Source organism: Carya illinoinensis, chromosome 2, assembly GCF_018687715.1.
Source record: "Carya illinoinensis cultivar Pawnee chromosome 2, C.illinoinensisPawnee_v1, whole genome shotgun sequence".
In the NCBI taxonomy this organism is placed as follows: domain Eukaryota; kingdom Viridiplantae; phylum Streptophyta; class Magnoliopsida; order Fagales; family Juglandaceae; genus Carya; species Carya illinoinensis.
Genome location: NC_056753.1, coordinates 35519427 through 35538260, shown reverse-complemented (window position 1 = coordinate 35538260; position 18834 = coordinate 35519427). Strand labels below are relative to the sequence as shown.

Genomic DNA, 18834 nt, shown 5'->3' with positions numbered 1-18834 from the left:
AAATATTTTTTAAAAAGAAAAAAATTACAACTTTATTAAAAAATATTTGGAGCGGACTATTTTGTCGCATGAGTAGTAACATTCTATTTTATTGCACATTTGGTTTTTTATATTTAAATATTATTAAAAAATAAAAAATATATAAATATATTTAAAATTACTTCTTTAATTACTAAATAAATAAATAAAATTTTTTATCGAACGGTATATTTAAACGGTAAGAATTGAGAAGCACACTAACTTTTTCCAAAATATTTACTTACCTATTAAAAAAATTAAAAAAAAAAAAAAAACTCAATCTGCCACCTCGGTGGCCACCTTGAGAATCATTTCCCAGAAAAAAAAGCATATATCTTTGTGGCGCGAAATACGCTAACAAAGACGAGACAAGTAAACTATTCGCGCGTAGTACCAGAAACGACAGTATGACAAACAGGAAAACGAAGAAGAACCCCACCATCCAACGCGCAACCTCTTAAATCACCCAGTTCAGTTTTTCATACCGTTTCGTCGTTCCCATAATTTTTCTCGGCCTAGTCTTCCTCAAACGCGTCTCTATTTCTTTAAAATCCGCTTTTGGATTCAACTATATATCCAAATTCCATTTCCCAGATTTTTACTTTCCCGACCAATTTGCGTGTCCAAAGTTGTTGCGATTTTGACCTTTCATTGGATAACAATTTTTGTCGACCCAACTTGCCTAAATGCCGGCGCGTCCTTTTATTGGTTCTTTTATAACAAAAGCGTAGTGATTCGGAACTTCATTTGATAAATTTATGATTGCAGGGAATGAAGTGGATTCGTCGAGAATTCTTGCCTGGCATAGGATTTGGATTATGGGTGCGCATTAAAAGCCAGAATCACTGTCATGGTGCAGAGAACTGCCAGATAAAAGGTTAGCTTTTCTCTGTTTTGTTAATCAATACGCAGGTCATATATTTATTATTTACTACGTGGGAGATTAAGATTCATGGGTTTTTTTTTTTTTTTTTTTTTTTTGTAGTTTTCACCGGGGGAGATGGGGAAAGGGTTTGATTTTGCATGTGCTTTTTTCATCGCAGCTTTTGTTTCTCGTGGAAATTTAGTAAGGATATTCTGTTGTAGTGGGATCAATATGATTTTGTAGATGTTTTGTTTCGATGAACTGTAGGGTGGTTGTAAATTATTGTGAAGGTGTTTTGAAGGCTTATTATGTCGTATTGTCCTTTTTCAGTAATCTATGTTAGGTTCCAATTGCTCATGCACTTTACTGACTCTTTACACATCTTTGTTCTAATAAACACATACCAAAAAGTTGTCTAAATCATTTCGTCTCTGAATGTTGATTGCATGAAACTTTACTATTTTGTAGTCACAGAGTGCCTGGAAACTTTTTCTTTATCTCACAAGACGCCCGCTTAAAGATTTCAGAACGGATTGACTACTTGTTTTCATATGTTCAATTTATGTATTATATATTTTTCCTTCATATGAGATTGATTTCAAAGCTTATGGGCATGGTCTAGGACATGATGTTCCCGATTCTACGGAAGTTCTCCTTTGTGCTTGCTCTTTTAGTTTAGACTTAAATTTGTTTGTTTTAGATGATGTATGTGGGGGCCACGAGTTGTTTGCTGCACTTCTTAATGATTGGAGGCCGGTTGTTGTTCCCTTCTTCATATGGCGTTCTCTCTGTTTGGTGTAGATATATATTTGCACTTTCCCAAAGACGCTTGATTTTTAGTGGGTGTTTATTCAAACTAGTGGAAGTTTTGTCAAGGGAAATGGAATCCAGTAAAAGAACATCAAGCGTTATTGCAAGATTGATGGGTCTTGGTGAAATGCCGCTTCAGCAACCTGTTCAGAAACAACAAAGGGTCTTTCGGAGTATTACTTTCAGAGAGTTGCTTCTATAGGTGTCATGGGGAAGCGTTCATCTCATGAGCATCCTTCATTTAGGATGAGCAATGGAGAGCGTGAGGAATTAAATTATATCTTTAGAGTACTGGACACACTAGATAGACATAAGCAACATAATCTGCTCGTTGAAGAGGGGAAACCTAGCTCCAATTCATCAGAAGAAAAATTGGGATTCGTAAGGCATAATTTTCCAAATGCAAAATACATTTCAGTGGATAAGAAGTTTCAAGACCTGGCAGAACTTCCAGATGCACTGGATATTACATATATTAAGAAGGATCCCTTTCCAAAATATCTCCAAGAGCCAGATTCTTCATTTGCCAAGAACTTTCATAATTGGAAGGTGTAACTTCTTACTCACGATCAGGCGATGTTCCAGTCTTGAAATCATCATGTACTTCTTATGGTATCAATATTAACAAATGTAGAAAATTAGGGAGGAAGGCTTTGCAAGGAAATGTTAAATTGCTGCACAAACCCGAGAATGGGACTAATAGAAATCCCCATGGACTTGGAATTGATGATATCTATAAGCTTTCAAGATCTCAATTGGAGTCAAATAGTGAAGCATGCCATTCCCCCATGAAAGTTGTTATTTTGAAACCAAATCATGGCAAGATAGAGAGTCATACACTAAATTTCTCTTCATATAGTTCTTGTGAAGGTTCACTTTTGGGTGATAGGTGGCATAAAGAGTTTCATAGTACTGAAAATGGGGCATATGTATCCAGGGAAGCAAAAAAAAAATATCAGACCAATGGAAGACAAATAAGAAGGTCCAGAAAGATGGATTGGCTGGTAGAGTCAGTACTCTTGGTGAATTGTTTGCCTTGGCTGATGATGAAATTGGAACTAGAAATGTTTATTACAAGCCTAGTAAGCATGGCCTGAGCAATCAAACTAGTCCAAATGATAAAGATAGTGATCACTTAAGCTTCATCAGCACAAATGTTTCGAAGGATGGGCCTATGATAAACTTTCCAAGGTCCATAGTTCTTTCTGCACCTTCTGCTACTGGGAATTCCAGACCCCGGACCAGATATGAAGGCCTTCAAGTGACTGGTATTCAAGCCTGGAAAAGTCTGTTAATTGGGCGCAACACAAGTCAAGAAAGCAAGCTTTACATCCGAAAGATGGTTTAGAATATAAAAACTTAGTCAGCAATAAGAAAACTCATTCCTTTCCATGTTTGGATTTGGAAAGTAATGATAATGTAGAAGCAGCGATGTGTGTTGTCCTGGTTGAGGTGAAGGTCAAACTTGAGAAGGATCTGTCTAATCAGAATTGTATGGGCCCTCAGTCTTCAAGCTCCACTGTTTCTCACTCTGCTTTGGAAAATAGTTGCTTTGTGTGGGACACATGGGTGATGGAAGGTGAGATGAAGAACAAGCTTGACAGCAGCAATAAGGATGAATGCAACATTTCAGTTCCTCAGTCCTTAGTCTCCAATGTTGCCTCAGTGAGCATGGGAACTAATGTGGTGGCTGATGCAGAGTGTAAGGTCGTGGGTGGGGCTTCTGAAAATTCCAAGGAAGAGCAGTCTGAACCAATCATCTGTATCTTAGAGACAAATTCTGATTCTTATAGTCGTGCCTCCTATACCTTGATTCAACAGGTTTGATGTTTCTCTAATAAGATGGTTGATTATTTAGTTTATTTATCTTTCCTAGTCTCTAGGAAATATATAACTAGGTATTTCCTAAAAAAGAGTTCTTTTGGCATGCTTGGTTGTGATGTTAGGCTTCTTCTGAATGCTTTATGGGACTGTGACAACTCTCTACTTTTTTGATATTTTTTTAAGCTCAATATTCTAAAACTGATATATATAGCATCTTGACAGTATCAAATGATACTTGAAGGTTGAGGTGAACATTAAATTTCAATCATACCTACAAAAGGTAATACTTCTATTAAATCGTGATTTCAAACGTGGTTCGAAACCATTAATTCATTTTTAAACTGTGCTCAATCATACTTGCAAAAGGTAATACTTCTATGAAATTGTGATTTCAAATGTGGTTCGAAATCATTAATTCATTTTTAAACTGTGTTCACTTTGCTTCCAATAAAGAGAAGCTATTCAAAATGAAAATTAAATTTGTGCGGAATGTCAAAATCCAACACCATTAATCTGTGTCTTCTTGGTTTTGTTTTTAAATTTGAATGGTTAGTTCATAGCCATTGATATGAGCCGCAGGATTGAAATCCCTTAAACCCACAATCAATTTGAAAACCCACTCAAGAAAGCCAAAATCAAGCCAATGGAAAATTTAGACCCGTTGAAAAACTTGTCTCGAGAACCCTGATTATAAGGTGGAATGCCACAAAGGTTGTGATTTGATTTTGATAAGTTCAAAAGTTCATTGAAGAATAAGAGGAGATAAACTCAACTCACAAATGAAAATTCATTCAAAAATTAGCTAAAGCATTCATGGACGGCTACAAGGTATTTAAATACCCAAACCCCCATTAACCCTAGGAGCCCAACATATTAATTTTTCCAAAAATACCCCTTGGCTGAAATACAAAGCCCTTTCCAAAAGAAACCCTAGCTGAAAAATTAAACAATCCCTAAACTACCCTTATGGCCGGTGCCCCCTTAGTGTTTACCTTAAAAGTTTCCCTTAAAATCCTAGTTAAGAAATCATATGACATATGTGGGCCAAGCATTCTCAAACCCAATTATTCTAGATTAATAAAATAAGTCATTTAAATGAATTAAACAAGTTCAAAGCCTTCGATAATAATAGGCCCAAACAATAACCTTAAGTCATGCCTTCCATTGCTTGTATTACGTGGATCAAAACTGAATCTCCTCAAGCCCATCTTGAGTGTTGGGCTCTTGCTAGACTCATCTCAAATGGATTGCATCAATCTGCTTCATTGATTTTCTTAGCTCTTGACCTTGTAATTGGTACATCTGAAACTTATAAAAGATCTTTAATACTTGGTCTACCTTGGTGCTCATCAGCCACCACGTGTCTTCTGTATGAATGATTCTCCTATAAATTGTAGAATTCTATCTATAGAATTCTCATGCCAATTATGATAATCTCTATCTTATTATTATTTTTTTTACTTGTCTATAGATTTATTTACCAATATTTTGCTTCACCACTACTGAATTCTGTCATATATTGCAGAGAAAATCAGTTGGATTCCATGAAGAAGGTGCTGTGTACTCACGGTGCTTTCACACAGAGCCAGAATCTATATTGAGCTCAGAGGAGGCTTATCATCCTAGTCCAGTTTCAGTTCTGGAACTACCTTTCGAAGAAGATCTTTCAAATGATTTGGAATGCTTAGACAGTATCAGCACTGACATATGTGGTAAGCTCATTAGGACTGCATTTCATAATTTTAACCCACCTTTATTCTACCTCTTTCTATATATATTCTGTCCCCTTCTTTGGCTAGGTTCATCAGTGCAACTTTCTGATATCAGATATCTCAGAAACACACTCAGAAGGACCTGGGATGATTGTGCCGAGTGACGAAGATTCCAGAGAAGGATCTGTAGGCGACCCTCAAGAAAACATAGGGTTAATGGGATTGTTTAGAGTTGAAGAAAGTAGAGGTTACTCGTACCTTATTGATGTCTTAACTGAGGTAGGTTTTCATGGTGGCATCCTAAATATGGATTTTGGTACCTGGCACACACCAGAATGCCCAATAAACCTTTCAGTTTTTGAGACCCTTGAAAAAAAGTTTGGTGAGCTGGCTTCCTGGAAGAGGTCAGATAGGAGACTTCTCTTTGACTAGATAAATTTGGGGCTAATGGAGATTCCACAGCCATGCATGGTTGTGCCCAAATGGGCAAAGCCTGCATCCAAAAGATTCAACCCTAGGCCAAGTCGGAACATGATTGAGGAAGAGTTATGGATGTTGCTGGTAAGCCAAGAAAAGGAAGCAAGCATGAACTTGGCAGCGAAACCGCTGCAAAAGGAACTGGGTTCTGTAGATTTAGGAGATGATATCGATCTTATAGGTAGAGAAATAGGGAGCTTGTTGATAGATGAGCTTGTTTCAGAGGTTATTAGCATGGGCACTTTTTAGACGTCAGCGTGTTAATGTTTTTGTCAGATATATTGAATGAAAACTATTTTTTTGTTCCTTTTTTCCCTAAGCCTATGAGAGCCATTCAGAAAAAGATGTTTATGTATATATCAATCGTTTTGATGTGAGTGGAAGGGTGTGAAAAGTATATAGATATAGATTAGTTTGTCCAGACAAGAGTGTGTTGCTATTATGAAGTGGTCATGTGTTATTCTGAGGGATCTATGTATCATACTCTCAGTCTTGCATCAAATTCTTTCTTATTCATTCAGTCATTTAGGTATTAAAGTTTCAAAATGTCTTGTTAGTGCGAAACCTGCTCTTTTTGAGTTGAAAGTGTTGAGAACATTGGTTGATACAGGGATTTGTGATGACTAGCTTCCTGATTTATCATGAACTCTTTACATTAGGTTGTCTAATTTCCATTTTTCTAATTTAAGTGCTTAATGTTAAGTTCGCAGCAATATTAAATGGTGTTGCCAGATAGAAGCAATCCTAATAAGGCGAATCAACTTCTGCTATTTTGAATGAGCTCATGTCAGCTTTAGAAACCCATTTTGCAGTTGCAAGCATTCTGGGTTCAAGCAAGATAAATGTCATGTGTTTCCTTTGGTGAGCTAAACCTTTGCCCTTAGCCGAATCATTCTTTTAATCTACTTTTAAGTTTCAACACTATTTCTCTTGAACTAGTTTACAAAAAGTTAGGATCCAAACCAAAGCATGCACCAACTCCACCATACCAACTCCTATTTCAAAGCTCGAGCTATATGTACGTATATTTACCCTCAATAATATATTACCAGAATACCAAATATTAACAGAATAAAACATTTTTGTCAGTTTATATGGCTTTAATTTAAGTCCTGTTAGAAATATCAATTTCAACCCAAAATCTAGTTTATAGAGGTAGAACGAGAGACATCTCGACAGTGGTGCTCAATTATGTGCGTGTGTGTATATATATATATATATATATTCACACACACAGAAGAGTGTTTGTGTTGGCTATATATGTGTATATATAAATGATTTACTTTTCCTTTCATATCCTAATCGATCGAAATGCCAGATACTTTGAGATAATTAAAGGAAAATACTTGATTTACATTTACAAAATAAGTCTTAGAGAAGAAAGTTTACAAATTGATGTTACTTGATATGATGGATCAAATTATATAGCTTTTTTTATTTATTGTATATTGAATTTGATGTATTGCATTAAGACACACTAATTTGTAAATTTCTTTTTTATAAGATATATTTAGAGATTTAGGTGTCGTTTAGATGAAAGTTTGAAATTTAATAAAATATTATTAGAATATTATTTTTTAATATTATTATTGTTTTATAATTTTGAAAAATTGAATTATTTATTATATTTTATATAAGAATTTAAGAAAGTTTTAATGATGAAATAAGATAAGATGATATGAGATGAAAACATTTACATTTTACATATCCAAACTAAGCATAGTGGTTCTTTTAATTAAAATGAAAAATATTCACATGCAGCTTCACACGCACAACGAAAAGATACATGAAATGAACATTGAAATAGCCAGAGGACTGCAAACTATAAATTTCACAAACACAAACTACTCAGAAAGGTAAACACTGAACTGCAAGATCATGTCAACACCGTCCGTGGCGTGTTGATCCTCTTGATGAAGCGTCCCAACCGTAGCATACCCTTTCGCATTCTCATATTTCCCGGTCCCACCAATCACTACAATTTGAGACTCATGCATTGCAGATCTATGCACCCCAAAGAAACTGATTGTATCCTCCACCTCCTGAAGGTGATCTCCACCACTGAGACCGTGTAGCAACACCGTCACGGCGATTGTCTGGCTCGTCCCGTCCAACGAGCTCGACAAGTAAAACCCTTGTGCTTTGCCAATTACCGCAGACCCCAGATCCTGACCTTCCGACAACTCGTCGTCAATCACTGTCAACGATCCGAACATGAGCTTTTGGAGTGTGAGCCCGGATGGCAGCTGCCCTGCAGTGACAAATGGCAGGTTGCCATTACTACTGCCTCTGCCATTACTACTGCCAATGATGCCGTTGTTGCCGCTGTTTTGGATGACAGTGGAGGCTTGGGGGCCAACGCCGTTGAGGCCTGCAATGATAGGGAGGTTGTTGTTGTTGACGATACCGCTAAGGTCTGCATTGCTTAGTGGGACCCCGCCGGTAAGTGGGAAGATGTTGTTGTTGGGCTGTGTGAAAGGAAGGCCGTTGAATTGGGTGTTTGTTATGATCCCAGTGACAACCCTGGCCGATGGATGTGTACCACCTAGGATGTCATGCATGAAGAAGGTCAATGCAGGGGTTTGTGGACCAACGGGTTTTGCCACCGTGGCACTGGTGGTAGAGGTAATGGGGGATGCTGTGCCAATTGGGGTATTTGTGGGACCAACTACCGGTGCCACTCCAGCAACAGGTGCTGCTACGGTGTCGGGTTCTTCAAGCTCGGGTTGTGGTGAGTCAGCATCTGATTCCGCTGCTGGGCTAGCTATAGGTGGGATGTCAACAATGGGGATTTTAGATTCTGGTAAGGGTGGGTTAGTGTCATCTGCTGCGGGGGTGGGAGGGATTTGATCACTTGGCAATGTGGTGGCGGTCAGACCCACCTGTGGAGTTACATTTGGGACAGTTGTTGCAACAGTATTGGTTGGCAGGGGTGGATCGGCGAGGATTGAGGGCTGTGGGTCTACATCGATGAGGACCCTGACAGAGTTGGCGCACTCAAAGGTGATGGCTAGGAGCAAGAGGCAGATGGCTTTGAATGTCACACGTGTGAGAAGGGAAAGCTTGGCCATCTTGGGCTGTGAATTGGGACTTAATTTAGTTGCTGAGGGGAAGCATTCATCTATGGGTATTTATACATTGTCAATGGAGAGATTTATGAGCGAGAATATAGAAATGGAGCTGATACAGTGGAGTTGTTGCACCCAAAACGTTTTGGGATTCAAGCGGAGTAGACCAGTGCTGGGAAAGTAGGACAACTTCCTAATGATAATGGTGGACTATTTTGTTTATGAATTATGAGAGAGACGGCGGAACATGACACCAAAAAATAGAAAAGAAAAGGGGGATTCTGTTCATATGAACAGTGCATAACTTATGTGGTTCTTTTACGGTGTGAGAGGTTTTGTTAAAGGGAAATGATATTTAAGTCTTATATATTTATTTCAAACAAATATTAAATCTTAAGTCTACGTACAAAAGTTATTTTTTTAATTATAAATTTATATTTAAGTTATATTTAAATATTGAAGTGATCTTAGATATTATGTAAATAATAAGAAAAAAATAATGAATAGTAATAGAGTATATTGAGAATATTTTATTATTATTCTACTATTATTTATTATTTTATTATTAATTTTTACGTAATTTTTTATTATTTTATATTACTATTTAATATTATTATTATTATTATTATTATTATTATTTTTACTATGAGTTTTGCTACATATAAGTACAGTTGCGTATTAATCTGTGTACCAATATAGATTTATTCATACTTAAGATTTAAATTAATACTGTTTTTAATAAAATTTACTTTTTAACCAATTACATTATATTGATACATAGATTAATACATAATTATTCTTACCATTATATTTTTCATTTTACTATTCACGTAACATATGGACTTCAGTACAAAAGTGCGTGACTTGACTTGGAATTATACATTTTATGACAAAATTACCCAACACATCGAACCATCGCCAGGGGGTAAGCCAGCGCACCACGTGTACTTGAACCGATTGGCTAGGTCAAATTGAACCGTCCGATCCAAACATAGGCGGTAAACGCATCTATCTTTCTCAGCAACCAACCCCTAACTTTCTAGGGTTTAACGCATCGCCCTAGTTCAGTGACTCAGTCCTTCGCACGCTTTTCGTCTTCTCTTCCGCAGATCCCCCAAATACTAGAAAAACCCCCTCCACCAAATGACCCTCTAAAACCCTAACCCTCCATTTCCCCTTCATTTCTTATACCTAACCCTACTCTAATTCCTGAGCCATGTACCTCTACAGCCTCACTCTCCAGCGAGCCACCGGCATAGTCTGCGCCATCAACGGAAGTTTCTCCGGCGGCAAGACCCAAGAGATCGTTGTCGCCCGCGGCAAGCTCCTCGAGCTTCTTCGACCCGACGACAGCGGTAAGATCCAAACGCTTCTCTCCGTTGAAATTTTTGGCGTCATTAGGTCTTTAGCTCAGTTTAGGCTTACTGGGTCTCAGAAAGACTATATTGTTGTCGGGTCCGATTCCGGTCGTATAGTTATCCTCGAGTACAACAAGGAGAAGAATGTTTTCGACAAAATTCACCAAGAAACTTTCGGCAAATCGGGCTGTCGTAGAATAGTTCCGGGCCAGTACTTGGCCACTGATCCAAAGGGTAGGGCGGTGATGATTGGGGCTTGTGAGAAGCAGAAGCTTGTTTATGTGTTGAATAGGGATACGGCGGCGAGGCTGACCATTTCCTCGCCATTGGAGGCGCATAAATCGCATACGATAGTGTATTCTATCTGTGGAGTTGATTGTGGGTTCGATAACCCGATATTTGCTGCCATAGAGTTGGATTACTCGGAGGCAGACCAGGATTCAACTGGGCAGGCAGCAAGTGAGGCCCAGAAGAATTTGACTTTTTATGAGCTTGACTTAGGGCTTAACCACGTATCCAGGAAGTGGTCGGAGCCAGTTGATAATGGTGCTAACTTACTTGTTACTGTTCCCGGAGGAGGGGACGGGCCGAGTGGTGTGTTGGTTTGTGCGGAAAACTTTGTGATATATAAAAATCAGGGACACCCGGATCTTAGGGCTGTGATTCCTAGACGAGTAGATCTGCCTGCTGAGCGAGGGGTTCTTATAGTTTCAGCAGCAGTGCATAAGCAGAAAGCGATGTTCTTCTTTCTGTTGCAAACAGAGTATGGGGATATTTTTAAGGTTACTTTGGACCATGACAATGACCGTGTTACAGAGTTGAAGATTAAGTACTTTGATACAATTCCGGTTACTTCCTCCATGTGTGTGCTGAAGTCAGGGCACTTGTTCGCTGCTTCAGAATTTGGGAATCATGCTTTCTATCAGTTCCAAGGTATAGGTGATGATGCTGATGTGGAGTCTTCATCGGCTACATTGATGGAAACAGAAGAAGGTTTCCAGCCAGTGTTTTTCCAGCCTAGACGACTTAAGAACCTTCTCAGGATTGACCAAGTGGAGAGCCTAATGCCAATAATGGACATGAAAGTGGCTAATCTCTTTGAAGAAGAAACACCCCAGATATTTACGCTTTGTGGGCGGGGCCCTCGTTCGTCTCTTAGAATGTTAAGGCCTGGTTTAGCTATTAGTGAAATGGCTGTGTCAGAGCTTCCTGGTGTGCCAAGTGCGGTTTGGACTGTGAAAAAGAATGTTAATGATGAGTTTGATGCATACATTGTGGTGTCATTCTCAAATGCGACTCTCGTTCTTTCCATTGGTGAGACAGTTGAAGAAGTTAGTGATAGTGGGTTTCTTGATACCACCCCCTCACTTGCTGTTTCTTTAATTGGTGATGACTCTCTCATGCAAGTTCATCCCAATGGCATTAGGCATATTAGGGAGGATGGGCGTATCAATGAGTGGAGGACTCCTGGAAAGAGGACAATTGCTAAGGTTGGCTCTAACAGACTTCAAGTGGTCATTGCACTTAGTGGTGGTGAAATTGTGTATTTTGAGGTGGATATCACTGGCCAATTGATTGAAGTGGATAAGCACGAAATGTCAGGTGATGTGGCTTGTTTGGACATTGCCCCTGTACCTGAAGGAAGGCAAAGATCTCGTTTCCTTGCTGTTGGTTCATATGACAACACAATTCGTATCTTATCATTGGACCCTGAAGATGGTATGCAGATTCTGAGTGTGCAAAGTGTTTCTTCGGCTCCAGAATCTCTCCTTTTTCTCGAAGTCCAGGCATCAATAGGTGGGGAGGACGGTGCTGATCATCCTGCCAGCCTTTTTCTTAATTCTGGTTTGCAGAATGGAGTTCTATTTAGAACAGTTGTAGATATGGTGACTGGTCAGCTTTCTGATTCCCGGTCTCGTTTCTTGGGACTGAGAGCCCCAAAGCTTTTTTCTATTATAGTACGAGGCAAGCGTGCCATGCTTTGCTTGTCAAGTCGACCTTGGCTTGGCTATATTCACCAAGGACATTTTCTTTTAACACCTTTATCATATGAGACTCTTGAATATGCAGCATCATTTGCCTCTGACCAATGTGCAGAAGGTGTAGTTGCTGTTGCTGGTGATGCTTTGAGGGTTTTTACTATTGAGAGACTGGGAGAAACATTTAATGAAACTGTAATTCCCCTAAGATACACACCAAGAAAGTTTGTGCTTCAACCCAAGCGAAAATTGCTGGTAATTATTGAGAGTGATCAAGGAGCATTCGCAGCTGAAGAGCGTGAAGCTGCAAAAAAGGAGTGCTTTGAGGCTGTTGGAACTGGGGAAAATGAAAATGGTAATATGGAGCAGATGGAGAACGGTGGTGATGAGGACAAAGATGATCCCCTCTCGGACGAACACTATGGCTATCCCAAGGCTGAATCAGACAGGTGGGTTTCTTGCATTAGAGTTCTTGACCCAAAGACAGCTACTACAACTTGTCTGCTGGAGCTTCAGGACAATGAAGCTGCGTTCAGTATATGCACAGTGAATTTCCACGATAAAGAATATGGAACTCTTTTAGCTGTTGGCACTGCAAAGGGACTACAGTTTTGGCCCAAAAGAAGTTTAGCTGCTGGTTTTATTCATATTTATAGGTTTTTAGAGGATGGAAGGTCACTTGAACTATTGCACAAGACACAAGTAGAAGGCGTTCCAACTGCTTTGTGCCAGTTTCAAGGACGATTACTTGCAGGTATTGGAAATGTTCTCAGATTATATGATTTGGGCAAAAGAAGATTGCTTAGAAAATGTGAGAACAAACTGTTCCCCAACAGTATTGTCTCCATTCACACTTATCGTGATCGGATATATGTTGGCGACATTCAAGAGGTATAATTGTTTTTCCTATTTTGTTCCTAGTTTGATTGGATATATGTTGGAGACATTCAAGACGAACTCTTTAGCTTTTGCTTGATCAGATATCCATATATGTTGTCAAATTTTAGTTTTGGGTTAGAGGTGATGGGTTTATTTGCTTGGGTGTATAGTGGGTGTGCAAAAGTGGCTTGTGCACAGTGAATTTTATATTTCCCATCTTACTTGCCCTTTTTTTCTTCATTATTTCATAGCTAACTATCTTCTTAGTGTGCTCTCTGCAGTCATTCCATTACTGTAAGTACAGACGTGATGAGAATCAACTGTATGTATTTGCCGATGATAGCGTTCCAAGATGGCTTACTGCATCATACCATATAGATTTTGACACCATGGCAGGTGCAGACAAGTTTGGGAACATTTATTTTGTGCGGTTACCACAGGATGTGTCGGATGAGATAGAAGAAGATCCAACCGGGGGGAAAATAAAATGGGAGCAGGGGAAGCTGAATGGAGCTCCCAACAAGGTAGAGGAGATAGTGCAGTTTCACATTGGTGATGTGGTCACCTGCTTGCAGAAGGCATCTCTAATTCCAGGTGGGGGAGAGTGCCTCATATATGGCACTGTGACGGGGAGCTTGGGAGCATTGCTAGCATTCACCTCTCGCGATGATGTTGACTTCTTTTCTCACTTGGAGATGTATATGAGGCAGGAACATCCACCTTTGTGTGGAAGAGATCACATGGCTTATAGATCTGCTTACTTTCCTGTTAAGGTAATCAGTTATTTTTCTTTCTTTTGTGTTACTTGTTGCCCATATAATCATTCATAGTGGATAATCGGATTTTATGGTTTTTACATTCTTTAATGACCCTTGTACCTCGTAAGGGTGTCGATATGTGTCTTTCTTTACATTAGTTTTTCGAGATTCAAGGCTCCATGTTCTGGTTTCAATTTTCTTAAGACTGGTGGATTTTATCTTATTTATTATCTTCTTTTATCAGAGTTTCGGGAATTTAACTTTTGACTGGTCTTATGCTTTGCGGTAGTTTGGATCATCGGTTTGCTGTTTCTTGTATAGAGCAAATGTTGTTGGTATCATGAAAGGTTTGATTGATTACGTCCAGAAATGTTGAAAATTATCGTGTACATGGATTGCACGTTTTGCATTTTTAAATCAATTTTTATTGATTACCAAAAAGAGAGAAGTTGACGATTATGATGGCAATATTTCATCCATAGAGTGCCTTTTTGGAATAGAGTCAAGTGGTGATGTCTTTCTTATCTTTGTTCCTCTCGTAAATATGTGTAGAACATAGATGCATGCATACCTACATACAATAAATTTCTTTGGTGCATCCAATGTATTGGTGTTAGCATTGTTGTTATCACTGCAGTTTGAAGTGTATTTTTTTTTTTTGTCTCATAATAAATAATTTTTTTATAATTAATAAGAGAATTTTATTACCAAGTAAATAGGGTATCTCATAATAAATAATTAAAAGTTTTATTGTGTTTTGAGTCAATGTGGCGATCGTGTTCTAACTTCCTGTGATGAATTGGAGATTTTTTTACTGTTCTAGCTTGCTTGCTTCCATGATTCTTTTGGTTCCATTAATTACTGCCTTAATTTTTTACTCTGAAATAGTTCTGGAAATGCTAAGTTATTATTTTGTAGGATGTGATCGATGGGGATCTGTGTGAACAGTTCCCAACTCTGCCTCTGGATTTGCAAAGGAAAATTGCCGATGAATTAGATAGAACTCCTGGGGAGATACTGAAGAAACTTGAAGAAGTTCGAAATAAGATCATTTGAGGAAAATTTAACTTAAAGGTGCCTTTTCTCATTCTATCTATCTATCTATCTAGTTATCATTATTATTGTTACTACTATCATTAGTTTTTTCGTTTCCTTTTCTAGATTTTTGGTTCATCAATACCCTTACATGCAGGAGGAGCACATTAGCATGTACGGTTATTTCTTAATGTTCATGCGACTGCCACTTAACATGTTAGGTATGTTCTGGGGTTTTAGTTTAGGGCATGTTTGGGGGTATCTAGAGTATCTCAAAATTGTGTGAATAGTAGTTAAACGGTTTGAATGAAGATGTTTTATTAGGTTTTGGTAAAAGAGAGAGAAAAAGTTGAATAAAAATATTTTTTAAAAGAAGTATTGTATTTGAGTTTATGAAAGTGAATAGATAAAGTTAAGAAATTGTTTGAATATAATTTTTTAATATAATTTTGTTTTCACTTTTGAAAAAATTGTATTGGTTTTTATGTTTGAGAAATGATTAGATAAAAAAGTTAAAAATTTGAAATTGAAAAGTATTTTGTGTTTGAATGATATTTGAGAATGAAGTTATGAGAAATTTTTTCTCTAGTATGGGTTAGGTGTTTTTTTGTACACGTCCAGTGTACTTGGTTACTCCTATTGATATATATAATATTTTTACTTATAAAAAAAAAAGTCAATGAGAAATTTTGGGAATTTTGAGAATTCTCATGTTTGTCAAGCATGCCTTTAATCTGCTTAAGGCAGCAAGCCTGGGTTTCCTCGGTGTTCACACCTAGGAAAGAAGGAATTAAAATCCTGAAAGAAGCCTTTAGAGCTCCTGGTCAATCTTTCACTCTGATAAGAATTGGTAGATACATGAGCTTATATAGGCAACAGGTGGGACGGCTTCTCTAACAAAATTTGGACTATTGGTGTGAATAGGAATTACATAAATTAAGTTTACCAAACAAACTCGACCAATAAAGGAGAAATGTAAATAATAATAATAATAGTAATTATAAGTAAATATAATAAATAAATAATATTTATAACAACAACAACAGAACTAGATTCCGAATAAGGTGTTTCTTTTTTCAACTGGATTCGTGAACAGGAAATATCTTCCCCATAATTTATCTGTATTTACAGGTCATTGTTCTGATCTACGGGAAATTTTTCCATTAAACAGGTGAGGGGATATCAGTGGTTGGTGCCCAATTCGGGGCACCCTGCTGCCTGTTCTTGCACTGATGAGAGAGCATGCGTGGCGAAAAGAAATATCCTTTCGGACTCTGGATGAGACAGTGGCCCAGTCATTAATGTTGGGACTAGTTAGGCTAGTTGGGAAAAGTTGTGGGATAATGGGAAAAAGAAGTACACGCAATAGCCACATTCCCAGACTGCAGTTTTTTGTTGTAATTAGTCATTTGACCTTGATGCAATCTCCTCATGGAATTATGTTTATTGACTGCTGTATGTGCTTGTATCTTTCTACCTGGTGTGTGTTCAATGCCTGCACGGCTACTAGATTTGGTGTCAACTTATGTTAATTAATTAATTTTTTTAATAATTAATAAGAGTTTTATTGCCATTAATAGGCATAATCCAAGTACACATGAAGTATACAAGAGGAAATACCCACGTGAGGAATTCTCATAGAAGGAACAATGGAATTGAAGTTATTTGGTGAGAACATGCTTTCGGATAAAGAGGCCATCAAGGAACATATGTTAATTAGCTGGGTTCGGATTTGGGGCTCGAGGTATTCAGTTTGAAATTGGCGTTCAACTGTTCCCAGGCAAGCGATCTGTAAAAGTCGCGGAGTAAAAAACAAAAATGCATTAGAAATTTAGAAGCCCTACTGCCAACCGGGAAAAATATAAGGAAAAAAAAAAAAAAAAAGACGTCTCTTTAACAATTTGCGAGCGTTGATGCTTCTGTGATACTCTTTCAATGTCGGATGGCTCTTACCGTTTTACGTTAGTAATTGCAGCCTGTCGAGTCTATAAAAGACACGATTATCCTGTCCTTGTTTTTTGTTTTCTATTGAGAAATTCTTTTCATTTGTTCCATTTTTTTCCTCCTAAATAGCGTTACCTTACTACTCTTTTGCTTTTTGTTGGGTCTCTCTTATTCGTTAGATATGTGTTAGGATTTAATCGAAGTTCAAATCAATTTTTTTCAGCCAAAATAGCTCTCCTTTTAAGTGCATAGCTTAATACACAAGAGTTGAGACAAAGCATTTAAGAGAATTGCTAGGAAATGACATGAATCTCCCCGTCGTTTACTTCACACTCATTGCCACGCTGAAGTTGGCATTTGCTAGCTACCATTACTGATAAGTGCTACTATTACTGATAAGTGATACTGGTGCCAACTTCTTGATTTAACGTCACGTCGATGCCAAAAATAAAAGAGTATAGAATCTTTCTATAAAATTGGGATCTCTCTTAAAAAATAAATTTACAGAATTTTAATGTCTCACCAGATTAGTCTCTTCTCAGGATCAAACATGTAATTTTATTTATCATTCAAGAAGTGTCTTTAATTATACATCCTTAATTCTTAAATAACCAACAAAACAGATATTAATCTAACTAAAAAATAACAATTGTAGATAGAATAAAACTAGGAAATATTAATCTAATTTGGAAAGCAATAAATTAGAAAGAGATAACTGTCAATTAAAATATCTCCACTAATTATGGAGCATTTTCTTAATTTGCATCAATTGCTAGATCCCGTGAAGAACTCGAATCTGGCAAGTTTGACGAGTGTAAGTAGCAAATAGATATGGATGTAAATGCTAGACTTATGATGCTTTCAACCAAACTGGTTTTGAATTTAGACGATTTTTCCTCTGCACTAAAAACTTATAATACTCTCATTGACGAGTTGTAACAAATTGGTGATCAAGAATTGAGGCAATCTCTTCTCGAATAGCTGTATTTGTTAGAACACAAAGAGTTGGTGTCTGTGATACCTTTGGAGCTAATAATGTGGAAAAATAAGTTTCATCACCCTTAAACTTAGTAAGATTTTCTATGTTAAAAATTGGATTAATACTAAATCAGATGGTAAATCAATGATATACGCGTTGGTGCCCAATTACTTGGCGACTTTAAAGGGACTCGCCTGTTGTGCATGAAGCTTGGTAAAACCTCTCGGAGGAAATCGCTCCGATCTTAAACGAATAAAAACCATATCATTCACATTGAATTGCCTATCTTCGCGCCTTGCATTTGCAGAAGCTGCATAAGAATTTGTATGAAAGGTAAGGCACCGTTTGCATTTTTTATGAATGTCCCTCATATAGCTAGAAAAATCTAGTGCAGCTTCGCTTGGTCTAGAAGGCAACGATAAGGAGTTGTTATTGATTGGAATGCTGGGTCAAAAATCATAAACGACTTCAAATGGGGTGCACCCTATTGAGCTGTTAACAGAATTATTGAAAGTAAATTTTGCTTGTGGAAGTACTATATCCCAACTGGTGACATAATCTGTGATGAGGCAACGTAACAAATTTTTCAAACTTTTATTGGTTAGTTTGGCCTTCTGTTTAAGGATGGAATGCACAAGAAAACATCAGCTTCATCCCCATTTTTGTCCACAATGTCTTCTAGAAATAACTTACAACTTTTAAGTTCCTATTAGCCATGATAGAAGCTAGAACACCATGTAATTGGATTACTTTTTGAAAGAATAATGCAGCAATCTTTGAGGCATCATAAGTCTTGCGGCATGGAATGAAATGTGACACTTTTGAAAAATGATCCACGACCATTATAATTGAATCATGTTGCCGAAGAGTTTTGGCCAACCCAAGACAAAGTCCATGCTAATATGTTGTCATGATTTGTCCGGAATGGGGAGTGGTGTATAGAGTCCTACTTGTTGTTTGATTCCTTTATTTATTTGATAAATCCAACAACGATCAACCATTGTATGCACATCTTTACGCATCTGAGGCCAATAGAACCAATTAGTAACAATAGTAAAAGTTTTATCATATCTAAAATGCCTAGCTAAACTTTCACCATGGAGTTCTAAAATTAGGAACTCGTGGAAA

The 18834-nt window shown here is 37.6% G+C and overlaps 3 protein-coding genes across 7 annotated transcripts; 2 read left to right on the top strand and 1 right to left on the bottom strand.

Annotated features, from left to right (window-relative positions):
* The first annotated feature begins 361 nt into the window (after nt 1-361).
* Nucleotides 362-6051, top strand: LOC122301366. The gene is given in 5 exon segments (XM_043112652.1): nt 362-895; nt 1004-1084; nt 1685-3514; nt 5043-5229; nt 5345-6051. Coding segments are annotated over 3 exon segments (1188 nt in total). The 5' UTR covers nt 362-895; nt 1004-1084; nt 1685-3124; the 3' UTR covers nt 5956-6051.
* A 1353-nt stretch (nt 6052-7404) lies between these two features.
* On the bottom strand, nt 7405-8962 carry LOC122301365 (dirigent protein 24). Its single transcript, XM_043112651.1, has one exon. It carries the CDS (start codon nt 8775-8777, stop codon nt 7551-7553), a length of 1227 nt encoding a protein of 408 aa, XP_042968585.1. The 5' UTR covers nt 8778-8962; the 3' UTR covers nt 7405-7550.
* Nucleotides 8963-9762: 800 nt separating this feature from the next.
* On the top strand, nt 9763-16292 carry LOC122301364 (spliceosome-associated protein 130 A-like). 5 transcript variants are annotated; one of them, XR_006240177.1, is made up of 5 exons: nt 9766-13002; nt 13272-13763; nt 14667-14822; nt 14941-15004; nt 15955-16292. XR_006240177.1 is itself a non-coding variant. In XM_043112648.1 (4 exons), the coding sequence occupies exons 1-3, from the start codon at nt 9991-9993 to the stop codon at nt 14802-14804; spliced, it is 3642 nt and encodes a 1213-aa protein (XP_042968582.1). In that variant the 5' UTR covers nt 9766-9990; the 3' UTR covers nt 14805-14822; nt 15955-16292. The 5 variants fall into 5 exon arrangements, 3 of the variants coding, with proteins under 3 accessions (XP_042968584.1, XP_042968582.1, XP_042968583.1); XR_006240178.1 differs by having other exon boundaries at nt 15915-16292; XM_043112648.1 differs by lacking the exon at nt 14941-15004.
* Nucleotides 16293-18834: the final 2542 nt, after the last annotated feature.

Coding starts and splice junctions, on each gene's coding strand:
- LOC122301365 (XM_043112651.1), bottom strand. CDS start 8,777: ATGGCCAAGCTTTCCCTTCTCACACGTGTGACATTCAAAGCCATCTGC.
- LOC122301364 (XM_043112648.1), top strand. CDS start 9,991: ATGTACCTCTACAGCCTCACTCTCCAGCGAGCCACCGGCATAGTCTGC. Junction 13,003..13,271: donor ATGTTGGCGACATTCAAGAG/GTATAATTGTTT, acceptor TGCTCTCTGCAG/TCATTCCATTACTGTAAGTA. Junction 13,764..14,666: donor CTGCTTACTTTCCTGTTAAG/GTAATCAGTTAT, acceptor ATTATTTTGTAG/GATGTGATCGATGGGGATCT.